The sequence below is a fragment of the Eleginops maclovinus genome, chromosome 21, assembly GCF_036324505.1.
Source record: "Eleginops maclovinus isolate JMC-PN-2008 ecotype Puerto Natales chromosome 21, JC_Emac_rtc_rv5, whole genome shotgun sequence".
Lineage (NCBI taxonomy): Eukaryota > Metazoa > Chordata > Actinopteri > Perciformes > Eleginopidae > Eleginops > Eleginops maclovinus.
The window spans coordinates 10,582,517-10,595,743 of record NC_086369.1 but is presented as its reverse complement, the minus strand read 5'-3'; the positions used below and the strand labels follow the sequence as shown (position 1 = coordinate 10,595,743).

The following is a 13,227-nucleotide window of genomic DNA, read 5'->3' as shown; positions in this document are numbered from 1 at the left end:
AGTGCTTATAGCTGTTGAAGGAAAGTAGGCTTGCTATTTGTAACGCATTGGATTTAATTTGCGTTCTATTTCACACCGTAGCAAACTCTACGACCACACTCGGTAGCAGTAAGATTACTTTGGTTTACATCTGCAAAACGAAATGCATTTATCCATGCATGCTAAAGGTTGACTTTAAAACAAGTAACAAGCACTGAAACTGACTTTTGGACTGAGGATATAATTAGCATTAGCATCAGAGTCATGTATTTTCTATATGTATACATTTCCCACTGCACCCTATTAATCATTCAAATCATGTGTACATGATTATTAAAAATGTCATGGTTTGGTTTCTTGCACATTAAAGTGGTTTGGACACACAATGAGAAAAGCATATTTATTTAATTCAAATGAATCGATTCTGAGTCATTGCTGTGTGGATTGAAAATAACTGTTGCACATGTGAGTGTTATACCGTGGTGTTCCTACAGAGGGCGGTGTCCCTTCAGTAATAAGTTGCACCACCAGGTCCACGTCGTGACTATGATCTGACTTCTGTCTGAAGACCACAAAACAGTGTTTTAAGGAAATACAATAAGTCATATTCTCCTGCATATATGGATTTAATTGGAAGAACCAAAGTTTGGATACATTGACTTAAACATGTGAATATATATATATACTGTATAATAGTTTTTTTGTGTGTATAAAAACACTTTTTTTACTAATCTTGACCGCTTGTATTGTAATAGTTCCTTCTAATATGGCATTGCTTTTCTTGCTATTTTTATTTTCAGTCAGCTTTAAACATTGTTAAACAAAAGCAGACACCTGATACATGTTGGTAGAGTAGTAAAAGAAGAGATATGTTCTCATTGTTGTCCTCATTTTTTCACTGTTCACTGCTGCATCCGTAGAACCACATACATTTAAACACATTTATGTTGGGTTTGCACAATACGCACATTGGTCATCACAATTGTGGCTTTTTTAATCAGTAGTTCATGTCATTTCCTTTTTGAATCTTAAAGAAAACAATCATTTTGTCCTCTACTCTTTCGGCGGTCACACATGAACTTTAAAATACCAAAAAGCGTTCTTCTACTTCCTGCAGAACTGTACTATTTCAATTCCTAATCCTCCATATTGTCATGCACTAAGGGATCACTCTTCATGATCAAACGCAGCTTATCTACAAAGTCATCTCTGAATGTGGATAAGAGGACAGAGTGCTACTGAATTAATTCCCAACATAAAAACAAAGGTGGACGCTGTCAGTTTCCTGCCTGCGAGCACTCTAGATAAAGTCAGCATGAGTGCATGTGAATGCTGAGCCTGTAACCCAATCTGTAACATCAAAGCTGCTCCCTGCAAATCTCCAGTATGGATCCACATAACTGCTGCTGGACCTCTGACTCTGATGCTGCGCTCCATTATCTGGAGGAGAATAAACTGGATCATGAAGGATGGAGACAGTCTGCCTGTCTCTGATTCTTCAGAGACCTTGATATGGCTCACATCAAAGAGAGAGGAGGAAGCCGGGAGGTGTCGGAGGAAGTGTGTCTGCCCGGGTGTGTGTGTGTGTCCTCGTGGATCATAGAGGGAGATTCTGATGTTCAAAGTGAAAATATTTCAGCAGGTCATTTTGGCCGATTAGGACTCATGAGAAAAGTTGTTTTAGAGTTGCTACTTCTTTTTAAAGTTTAAAATCCAGTCATGTTTTTGAGTCATCTACTCAGACTTGACCTCCACAACCCCCCGTCATCTCAGCAGCAACCCAGCCATCATTGCCCTAGCAGTAGGGGCCCTTTGTTAAGCAAAGTCCATACATTCTGTAGCTGCTCACACCTACAGTGTCTCCTAATGTGTGAAAGCAGACAACCTGTGGGGTGTAATCTCTCCCTAAAAGGCCACTTACATGAATCCCCCCCATGCTGAAAGCTTGTCGACCCTCGTCCTCTCAGCATGTAAAGACACACAGTTTTGTTTGCTTTCTGGTAAACATGTTTCCCATGTAGCCCTTGACAAAACAAGGCTAGGTTTTTGATATTTTGATATGTATTCTTTATTTACTCACATTACAGAATGCTTTAAAGGGGCAGAACACCGTTTTGAAACAACACGTTATTTTTTACTAGTCACAAAGAGCTCTGAGCTTGTGAAAACAGTTGCATGATTACTTCTGGAGGGAGGGTTCACAGGTCTATGAAAACAGCCCTGATGATGTCATATTGATGTCATTTATTTCTCGGAAAATGTATTTCACTAAGTCTACATTAAAAAACCAACGGTGTTTGTTAAAGATGAGGGCATATTCCAAGCAGGGAAGGTTAAACATAAGTCAGGATGTCTTGGCCCACAGAGTTTGATCATTCATTTTATATTCTAAGTCAGGACACTTTTTATATGGGAATACTGCAATGTCTGTGCCTGTGATAATGCTATATTGTAAAATGTATACCAGTTATGACCAACAGATGGTGATGTTTAACTGTCCTACACAAGTTATTGCAGCTTTAAAGAGGCAGTGGTTCTACTGGCAATCTACTAAAGGGGCCCTTCTGATCTTATTAAACTAAATTAACTCAACATTATGCAAAATGTTTTTAATTCATTTACATAGGAGCCACAGTCATAAACAACCGCACGTTTCGCCATAGGGGTTCCCATGCCTATATGAAAAAACAATTACACCCAGTATCACAGAAACTGATTAACTATGGGAGTCCATCCAGCATAAAACTAGTATTTCTGCTGACTTCCTCCCTCCTTATGCAACTCTCAGTACTGATACAAGCTGCAGTCGTGGACTGGCGCCTCTGTGTAATTGCAGATAATTACGGTAATTGCAGTGAGTAGGCCTACGTTCCCTAAAGCGGTATCCTCATCCTGTTGTCTGTTGGACACAACCAAGGCCTTCAGATGCTTTATTTCTACAGGAGTGACTTTTTGACAGACAGACAGACAGACTGGGTCTTCCCTGTCCCCCCCTGTCCCCCACCCCCCTCCCTCAGGATATAATTTGTATTTTATCAATAGGGTAAAGTTATGATTTGCTCTTCGTATGATTTGGTGCAATAACAAAACTCTAATTTAAAAAGTCAAACATGCATTAGAGCTTAAAATATTGGCTGTTTTACTTTCTTTTCTTTTTGTACCTGATCTTGTGTTTTGCATGCCGATTTTTGAATGACAATCGTGTCTGTAAGTGCGCGCCGGGTGTGTGTGTGTGTGTGTGTGTGTGTGTGTGTGTGTGTGTGTGTGTGTGTGTGTGTGTGTGTGTGTGTGTGTGTGTGTGTGTGTGTGTCGTCTTGGTGGCGCCATGTGCCTTTTTGGATTGCTAATTTGTGTAAACGGCTGTCCTGCTCTCCTCCCGGCAGCAGCAGCAGTCTATAGCCTGAAGGGAAGCGGCTCAGCGCGGCGTCACTCTGGCTGCTGGCTCGATGACACTGCAGGTAGTGCTACAGGCCAGCCTTCACTTGCACAACATTAACCTAACAGATCAAATTAAATGTATGTAGCCTACCATGGGATGACAAATTACACATGGTATAGATATATGATGCTTTACCATTATTGCGTGAATTCTGGAGAATAATCTGCATTTTGGGGAACTATTTTACTCTTTAAATCGGTTTTAGTTGCATAATCCTGCTTGATTTTTATAAAAGCTATGCATTTCTTCACTTCCTATATAAATGCATTAAGTTACACATAGACCAACAGGATAAGGGAAGGATTTGTGTTGAGTTGAGGCACAGCTTCTTTCGTATTTCTTACATAATGATTACACATTCAACCCTTAAGGGTGTAAATCAAGTAGGCTTTGTTATGGCACTGTCTTGGAGTTTACATAGTTTATATGTCAATGTTTAAATGGTGAACAATGTAACAAAGCAACATTTTCAGCCGACGTTATTAATGGCCTCCTCACTGTGCATTCTGTGGGGCGGTTTAGTTAACCTTGCAGAGGGACTGCTGCCCCGATCAATGGAATTCATAAATGACATATGGAATATGGTATTATGGAAATGAATGATGATGAATGAGGGGAATGGCTTCACCTCGGTGATCAAGCGAGAGGGGTAGAGAAAATAAAACCGGGAAAATGGTGTTATGGTCAAAAAATAAATAAAGCAACAAATACACATTTTAACTGGACCTACAGATCAGTTTAATAATGATGAAAATGAAGTGATAGTAGAGCAGGGATTACATATTTAGTTTATTTAGTTCACTTTTTGTGGTTGGGATACATTATTAATGTATTAATGTTTCAGATTTTGTACATTTATTCTCAATTGAATTAATGATTTGTTTCCTTCAATAATGTTATTATTTATTATTATTATTTAAATAAACGCGTTGGTACTAGGCGATAAAATGAACTCCCCTTGCCTTATTTTGAAAATACTTACCGGATACAGACTCATTATGAATCCTGACTGACTTCTCGCTCGGTGGTTTGACCAATCAGCTTGCAGAGGGCGGAGCTCTGACAGACCACAACTATTTCTCCTGCTAAATCTTGTGTGTCCGGAGTCTGCGTGCAGTCTTTGGTACAGCGGAGTTCTCAGTCTTTTCCGAGACATTTCTCCGTCCAGGAATACAAAAGTGATGCCTCTCATTGAACGACCGCATACAGAGGCAGAGGAGGACCAGTGGTGACAACTTTACATCCTATTTCGCTCACTTCCCCGGAGTATATTCCTCTTTTTGTCCTTTCGGCTTGAAGCAGCAGACGTTGTGTTTTGGGTCCTCCAGTAATGTCGGACCGCTTTTAAAAAAAAACACACTTGTTCTGTATCCATGCGGGAGAAGAAACATTTCGGAGTGTTTTTTGATACTTTTGTCCCTGTAAGGATTGTGAGCAGTCGTGTTTCAGCAAAGGAATGACTCATGTTTGGCCGTAGCTTCATGTAAATCGTTTTGTCGTCCAGCTCTTCGCTCAGCGGACTCGAGCCGCTGCTACTGGATATACGAGGACTTTAGCGCAGTAACTTGCTGTAAATGGATCGCCAGTCCACTTTCATTTCCCTTTGGCTACAACTGGAACTTTGTGCCATGGCTGTTCTTCTTACTAAAGGTATAGACTTTGTTGTGGGTGACAGGGCATGTTGGTTATTTCAACTCAGAACCTTTTACAGTGATAAACCAGGAGTGAATTTACACCTCACTAAACGGCCGGACTTTACTCTCAAACTTGCTTTAAAGTCGTGCTTAAAATGTCCCCTTTTAAGCACGAAAACAATGTAGCTTTTTGCCTATTTAACCTATTCCAGAAAACAGTGTAATAAAGCAACGTCCCGGAGGAGAGCTGAGTTAACTCTACTTGTGACCATTGAAAACAAACTTGATTTACATATGATAGGGTCTGTTTTAATGTGCATTAAACATGACTATTATCAGATAAAATCCCGTCCAGAAATAACTCCAACTTCTAATCCAAATAATAACAGCGTTATTAAATGGCATCAGTTATTACATACAGATAATACACAAATCCTGTCTTTGGCGAGTGCGTTTCACTTGGATAACTCCATGTTTAACTCAGTTTTGAAGCTGCCATTCATAGAGGACTGAGCAGGGCTAACAGGCCCCCCCCTCCCCTCCCTTATCCCACAAAGGGGCCTCTCCTTTCTAATGAAATATTCTCCAAATGACCTACCCGGGCCCTGCTGCTCCAATCATTCACAGGGAAAACACTGATCTGATGAATGTGCTCCTGCATTCACAGAGGCTCCACCACAGAGAGGAACTCTTTCTGAAACTCTCATCCATCCTCCGGCATTTTCAGCTTCATTTTTTAATATAGCATATTGGAAACGCAAGGCAATGCTTCCGTTGTATTGTTATAATTCCACAGAGTCACCAGCCCAATACAAATCCTACAATGTGTTGAAAAGTATGTACAACAATCAGATATTATCCTTTACAATATCACCAGAGGGAATCACAGCTCATAAATGGAAGTCCTCAGAATAATCTTAAAGTCATGTTTTTGTTTTCTCAGGGCAGATCTTTGTCTTAGATTTGGTGTTTTTAAAAGCTTTTAAAGGAGAGGGCTGCAGTAATGAGTGGGCCTGTGTAAAAAGCAGGCAGCCGTAATGATAAGGTAGCTGGAAGGCCTTTAGATGGGACCTCGGTGCACCCTGCCCCCCCAGGCAGTCCTGACCACAAGTGAAGCTTTGCGTGCAGGGGAGAGGGGGGGGAGAGGAGACTCCGGCCCCCACCTCCTCCCTCTTTACAAGTTTCCATTTGGGTTGAAAGAAATTGACTTTGGCAAACAAACCACTAATTATAAGCTACACGGTTCCTGTTTTATAATACAGACAAAAAGGGCCATTTTGCACGAGAAGCTCTTTAAATGAAGCTGCTGATTGAATGCAAAAAGTGGAATATTCCCCCGGGGTCTTTTAAAAGTTACCTGGCTGTTTATTGCCCGGCATAGAGGACAGTTTGCAGGCACACGCACTTTCAAAATAAAGGTATAGCAGACCGCAGACTGCATTTAATGGGATTAAGTTCTTCAAACCCCGGAAAGTTAGCTGTGGGATATGTTTTAATACACAATGACATAACTAAACATAAAAAAGGGAGACCAAAAAACCTGCATAATAATCTAAATGATTAAACATCCTGTTGTTGGTGACTTCGAACCCTGACAGAGGCCATGTTATTGTCAAAAAACCTCTCCAGTCCCTAACCCTGACCCTTTGTCTTTTCCAGGAGAAATAAGATGTTACTGTGATGCGCCGCACTGCGTTGCCACGGGATACATGTGCAAGTCAGAACTGAACGCCTGCTTCACCAAGGTCCTGGACCCGCTCAATGTAAACTCCCCCCTCACCCATGGGTGTTTAGACCCCGCCGTCAACGCTGCGGACATCTGCAGCAGCAGCTCGCGGGCCGTGGACATCCTGAGCGGGGCCTCGACGTTGGAGTGTTGCCACGACGACATGTGCAACTACAGGGGCCTGCACGACCTGGCGCACACCAGGGACTCGACAGGTAAAAAAAAAAGAAACCCTGGTACAGCCCAATCCCTCTCTGTCACAGTGTTTGCCTTTTCAATGAAATTCTCTTAAAAATGATTGCACTCTTTGGGGGGATTTTACGATTCCTCCTCAGCAAATATCCAATATTTTCCTCTTTCCTGTTCCAGAAGTAATACGTTTAGCTGTAAGGTTCTTCAAACACTCTCCTGTTTATGGACATACAGGCCACCCTTGCCCCCTTCCACCCCCTCCTAGTACTTCCAAGCTTTACAGAACTTCAAATTTGACTTTTAATAGGATCCAGCTCTGTGCCTGGGAAGCCAGGGAGCAGCCAGTTTACCTTAAGCACTTGGAAGGAGATCAGATATATTCCTTTTTTTATTATGTGTGCACCATGTAATTTTCCCACCGAGTAGGAATGTGCCTTGTAGAGCGAATGTTCCCTGACAAGCCTGCATGTTGGGCACTAGCTCTCAGAGTTCTGAAGAGATGCACAGGGGAGGGGACGTTTTATTGTGACTCTGACCAGAACACACTAGACTTTAATAGCTCCAAATAATTCTTGGCTCTGATTCTGGACAGGGTGACTCATTCCTGCGCTTTCTCACTTTCGCACTCATGTTTGTGTGTCTTATTTTCTCTATGTGGTTACTGGAATACCTGAAGAGCTTATTTTTAGTATGTCTTTAATCGGAGTAAGTGAAGAGATGATTTATGCCAGATTTAGCTATTAGCTTGTTTCCATTTGCAGCGCACATATCAAAACATTACATGCTTTCTTTCACACTTACAACTGCACAGCCACATTTATCTGTTCAGCTATACAAATCAAATTCATTTCAACTAAAAACTGATGTTGCGTTCAAATTAAGGTTGTCAACACTTGGGTTTTTTTGGACCATGGGAAAAAAGAGTGAAATTCTGTGGACACTTTAAGCTCAGCTGGAATCATAGCACATATGTGTATTTAATAGGAGTGTGAACATGTGAGTTAACAGTTGGTTATCTTTGTTTGCAGATCATAGCCGGTACCAGCCGGACACCAACAACAGGAACCTTGTGACCCGGGTTCAGGAACTAGCCTCGGCAAAGGAGGTGTGGTTCCGGGCGGCGGTGATCGCGGTCCCCATCGCCGGCGGCCTCATCCTGGTGCTGCTCATCATGCTGGCGTTGCGAATGCTGCGCAGCGAGAACAAGCGGCTTCAGGACCAGCGGCAACAGATGCTGTCGCGCCTCCACTACAGCTTCCACGGCCACCACACCAAGAAGGGTCACGTGGCAAAGCTGGACCTGGAGTGCATGGTGCCTGTCACGGGACACGAGAACTGCTGCCTGACCTGCGACAAGATGAGGCAGGCCGACCTGGGCAATGACAAGATCCTGTCTCTGGTGCACTGGGGGATGTACAGCGGCCACGGGAAGCTGGAGTTTGTATGATTCCTGCTGGGGACTCTGACTCTGACACAAACAGCCTTCTCTAACGTCGGCTTTCTTCTGTTTAAAAAGACATTCCCATGTTTTCGTCCATCGGGCTGTTGGGTTCAGTTCTTTTTAACCAGTGGCGAAAAAATACGAGACTGATCTCATGCCGTGTGGTTTTTGCTAGAGGAGCACTTTACTTGAAAATGAAAAGGCAAAGCAACGAGGAGCTGTATTTAAAAACTTGAGAGGGCAGAACTGAGGTGGAGTGAGAGCTCCGTCACTGCTCCTGAGGATCCTGGACTTTTACACTGAGCGCTAAAGGATTCCAAATCTGTCTTATTTGCACATTTGTAAAAAACTAAAAGAGTTGTCGTTGCTTAAAAACAAGAATTTTACACTGACACCAGGGTACAAAAAAAAAAATCTTGTCTGAGGAGTAAAACAAATTCAGTGTTTGACTGTAGGTGTGCACACTCCTCTGTGTACATTTCATGATTCAAGCTTATTGTAAAGATTTTAAATATATATATATTTTTGTCTGATAAAACTGACTGGTGTGTGTCTTGTTCTGGGTGAATGTCCAACATCTCTCTCTGTGATCAGACTATAAGCTTGATTGTGAGTGTGAAAGAAAACTTCCATTAAAATGACTTTTTATTTAATTTCACGATTCATTCTTGTGTTTTTACTTCAGGTCTAGCTTTAATACAGTGAACAATGAGATACTGCTGCTGTAGTTATAGGTGTTAGGCTCAAAAAGTAAAATCAGATACAGAGGTGTGTGTGTGTAAAGCTTGGTTGTGGTGTGACCTCGGTGTGTGTGTGTCTGACAGTGCAGCCTTGTTATACAGTAGAGCTGCCTACATCTGTCAGTTGTTCTTGAACCCCTCTCCAAAGGTCACGTTTTTAACTTCAAATAACTTTTCTTCCCCCTCCCGAGTTAAATGTATCCTGGAAGTAGTGGAGCTATTTATTTGATCATTACTCCAATACCTCTGAAAACCCCCATTTACTGGATGTCAGTTAAACACTGTCCCTCCTGTGTTCAGCAGACTGTTCAATATTATCTTTGGTCCTTTTTAAAACATGGCTGGAGGTCTATATTTTTATTTTCCAAGAATTCCATAAAACATTACAACCAACAAATATTATGCCTATTAAAAGCAACCCCAAAACGAGTGAAATACCTCAGTGAGCCACACTGGGTGACATGCCCTCCTGCTTTCAGAGACATAAGTAATACTTGTATCAATCCGCAGCTGAAAATAGTCCCTGAGAAATCCACCACCTTCTTTCTATTTTGTGGTTTGGTTTACTAAATACAAAGTGTGTTATCTAGCCAATGCAAAGTATTTGTTTTCTGGGTTTTTGAGTGAAATATACAAGGGCTGTTCAAGATCTTGCAGTAAAGCTCTTTTTGCAGGATATTGCTTAAAGCTATATTTCCACCAGTCATACCCTCAGTCACTGGAACATAGTATTTAAACCATTAAGGGAGACTGTCAATTCCTGGCTGAATTCGTATTAAATGTGTATCCAAACAGCAACAAGTAGAACGGCAAACGCTTGATTTTGACAGTTTGTTTGGCACCTGGGGTTAGGTTTCTGTCGCGCTCATTCGTCAGGAGTCTCTAAACTCCAGCTGAATATTTACGTTTCCAGAAGCCCAAATGTCACGGTAATCATGACGGGACTGCGAAAGTCAGTGTATTATGCACAGCGTGCGTCACACATAGCAAGATGGGTTGTTGGGTTGAAAAGTTCACACACTTCAGTCTCCCCTGTCACCATGGTAACCACAAGTAAGACATCCTGTAAGTAGTTTAAAGTCGAGGTCCGTTTCAGTGAAGAGTGTGTGTCTCTGTGCTGAGCGGTGACCCTTGTTTCTTTCCATTAGGAAGACAGGAAAACACTATTAACAGCTAACCACTTAGCGGCAGCTTGCATTAGCGAGACTCAGCCCACGCTCAGGGCCTCCCCCAGGACTATTACCCCTGTAATAATAACAATGTCCTCTGCCGGGCCTGCCTAATGTGACTGCTGTTTTCTTTAGCCTGATTCCACTTTGCTGGCTCACCCGTGGGTGTCAGGTGGCCACGAGAAGATTAGGAAGTCACCATATGTGAGACTTAAGAGCATTGTTTTCATCTTTGAGGAGACATCAGTTTAATGCAGTGGTAGATAGTAACTAAGCGTAGTACATTATTACATCACTAAAGCGTTTCATTTTCCTGCTCCTCAATACTTTCATTCCACCACAATTAATAGACAAATGCACTTTTTGCTCCTCTACATATATTTGGTTAATTTAAAGATCCGGGTTGATACAAAATGTAGTCAAGAAATAATTTATAGGTTAAAATAACAAATGTGATACTTTGGTGAAATGTTCAAAAGCCACCCAGCAGTATTTCTAACCTTTATCTGTTCAGACATTTTGCAGAGTGAGTACTTTTACTCTCTTTGGGTAAATGTAACCTTAGTTCTATAACTCCAGTAAAGTTTTGAATGCAGGTCCTTTACAGAGCGTTTCTTCATTCTTTAACTTAAGTAAAGGATCTCCACCACTAATTATATTCATATTAACGAGACAAACTCTTCCTTTGTCTGCTGCTCTATGCATTGACTACGTACACACCACCTAGACCATCACCTCAATGTGCTCTTGTATCCCAGGCTTACACAGCCCATCGACATCAAGCAGTCACAACTCTGCCTTGACAATAGCCGTAGCCAGAGGCGGCGGCGCGGTCATTAGCATCGGCCATTTTGTGCAGCACTAAGCGGTCAAGCTGTTTGTATTCACATGCAAATTTAATGAGGTGGCTCACCAGCCTCTATCAAAAGAGCCCCAATTTGTTTAGAAGAGAGTCCAACAGACCCCCACCACCAGAGGATTTATGCACAAGTCTCACTGTACTGTATTTTTTTTAATCCACTTTTACAACTTCACCATCGCCACCAGGCCTCCTCCTTTCCTCAGGTGGGTGACATTCCTGAAGCAGGGTTAACAACATGCAGGGATTTAAATCTGTGAGTCGCTGCCTCTGTGTTCCCCCCCCTGATACCCTTTGCAATAATGCAGTAATAGTCCAGTAAGGCCTTGTACCCACTGTGAAGGCAGCAGCATGTGGAACAATATATGAAGTGTAAACACACATGGAACCTGTTAACACCTGGGCACAGTAATGGATGCACACCTCCCAGGGTAGTAACAGGCCTTTCTAAATCCTTGTATGTTTTTCTTGGTTTCCTTCCCTCCCTGTCCTCGCGTTCACCATGTTCCATCAGCTCTCCTGTTGCACTGGCGGAACACACACACTCACTCACTTAGTGTTTGCCCTCCATTAATGTTACAGTTGTGAAAATGAATATGGACAATAAGAGCGAGAGAGCCCTTAAATAGTATATCTTCTTCTTCTTCTTCTTATACGACGTACTGGTAGTGTGCTAAAGCTACGTTTCAGTGTGAAGCAGCCCCAGTCTAAATCATATTGCTGATACTTGAAGGCTGTTTAACAGTTCCCAAGCATAAACAAATACAGACATTCCAGAAAACAAACACAACTGGTCATTCCAGAAGTCCAAAAAAATAAAATAGGATAAATTAATTTACAAATCAGCATGACTGCGGAGACAAATCATCCTCTGTGGTGACAGACATCCGCTGAAATAAGACGTGATCTAAATATTTAGCCAATTCATTTCCGTCCACTGGATAAAACTAAGGCTCCAGTGCATGTCTTCATACACCCCCCCATCTAAACATTTACCCAAGTATGTTGTTAACATCTAGATATAAATCTGAACCAAAAGAAAAATAATAATGTTGGGAATGTTTACAGGACGGACCGGGCTTCTTGAAGCTAAATGTCAGTCTGTAAATAGCAAAAAGGTTTTGTTATGCTTCTAAGAGAGGGGTTTTTAGCCAATCCAGCAAGAAAGTGCAAACAGAATGTGCACACACTTGTAATCCATGTCTATGGGCCAGGAGGATCACACACACACATCACTGAGCTGTCAGGTACAGGTGAACTCTCTCAGGGGCTTCATGGATGACGTGGTGTCTCATGTCGTCCTCTTTGTGCAGCCAAGGGCACTCACTGGCCCCTATCTGTCAGCTGGGGGCCACCAGGCCACCAAAGACAGATGGCAGAACAATGTCCCCCACCCTTCCTCACTGCGGTAAGAGGCAGACGCCAACCTCATTCACTCACAGATGACATGAAAAGGACCTACTGTACATGAGTGGTAGAATTTCTTGTTTGTGTTTCTGGGACCTAAGTTGCCCGATTAGTAGGGCTACTGTTTCCAAAGTGGGATCTGTATATCGTCAATTTTGTGTTTCTACATTTTTTTAACCTTATCTTTCTTTCATTGATTGCCAACATGTTGACCAACTGGCAATTCTCTAAGGCCCCTCCCTGTTAGAAAACTGTTGCTCAACCTGTCAAGCGTTCTAATCTTGGATTGGATAGATGCAGTTTCTGTGACGAACAGTCAAAGATTTACAACTCAAACTATTTAATTTCTTTAAAGGCTTCCTTATATAACATTGGCCTACAAGCAGACAATAAGAGCTTCTCATTTTTAGAGGTCGACAGCCTCTTGTTGTGATGGCTTGCAGATTTGTTGTGCTGTAGCTAGCTAGCTAATTAAGCTAGCTTATCAAATTGGTTCTCATTTATTTACCGTTTTAAGCTCTTGTAGTAGGAAAAGCAGAATATAGCTGCTAATGTTATCCTACATACCAACTGTCCCACAAAGGGGACATTTCAAAGGGATTCTTTGAAATGTAATTAGTAAACCAAAAAAAACATTTAGC

The 13,227-nt window shown here is 42.0% G+C and overlaps 1 protein-coding gene across 1 annotated transcript; it reads left to right on the top strand.

The window, feature by feature from the left end:
• The first annotated feature begins 4,509 nt into the window (after positions 1 to 4,509).
• bambia (BMP and activin membrane-bound inhibitor (Xenopus laevis) homolog a) lies at positions 4,510 to 9,064 on the top strand. The gene is made up of 3 exons (XM_063873988.1): positions 4,510 to 5,068; positions 6,712 to 6,993; positions 7,999 to 9,064. The coding sequence occupies exons 1-3, from the start codon at positions 4,993 to 4,995 to the stop codon at positions 8,415 to 8,417; spliced, it is 777 nt and encodes a 258-aa protein (XP_063730058.1). The 5' UTR covers positions 4,510 to 4,992; the 3' UTR covers positions 8,418 to 9,064.
• The last annotated feature ends 4,163 nt before the right edge of the window (positions 9,065 to 13,227 follow it).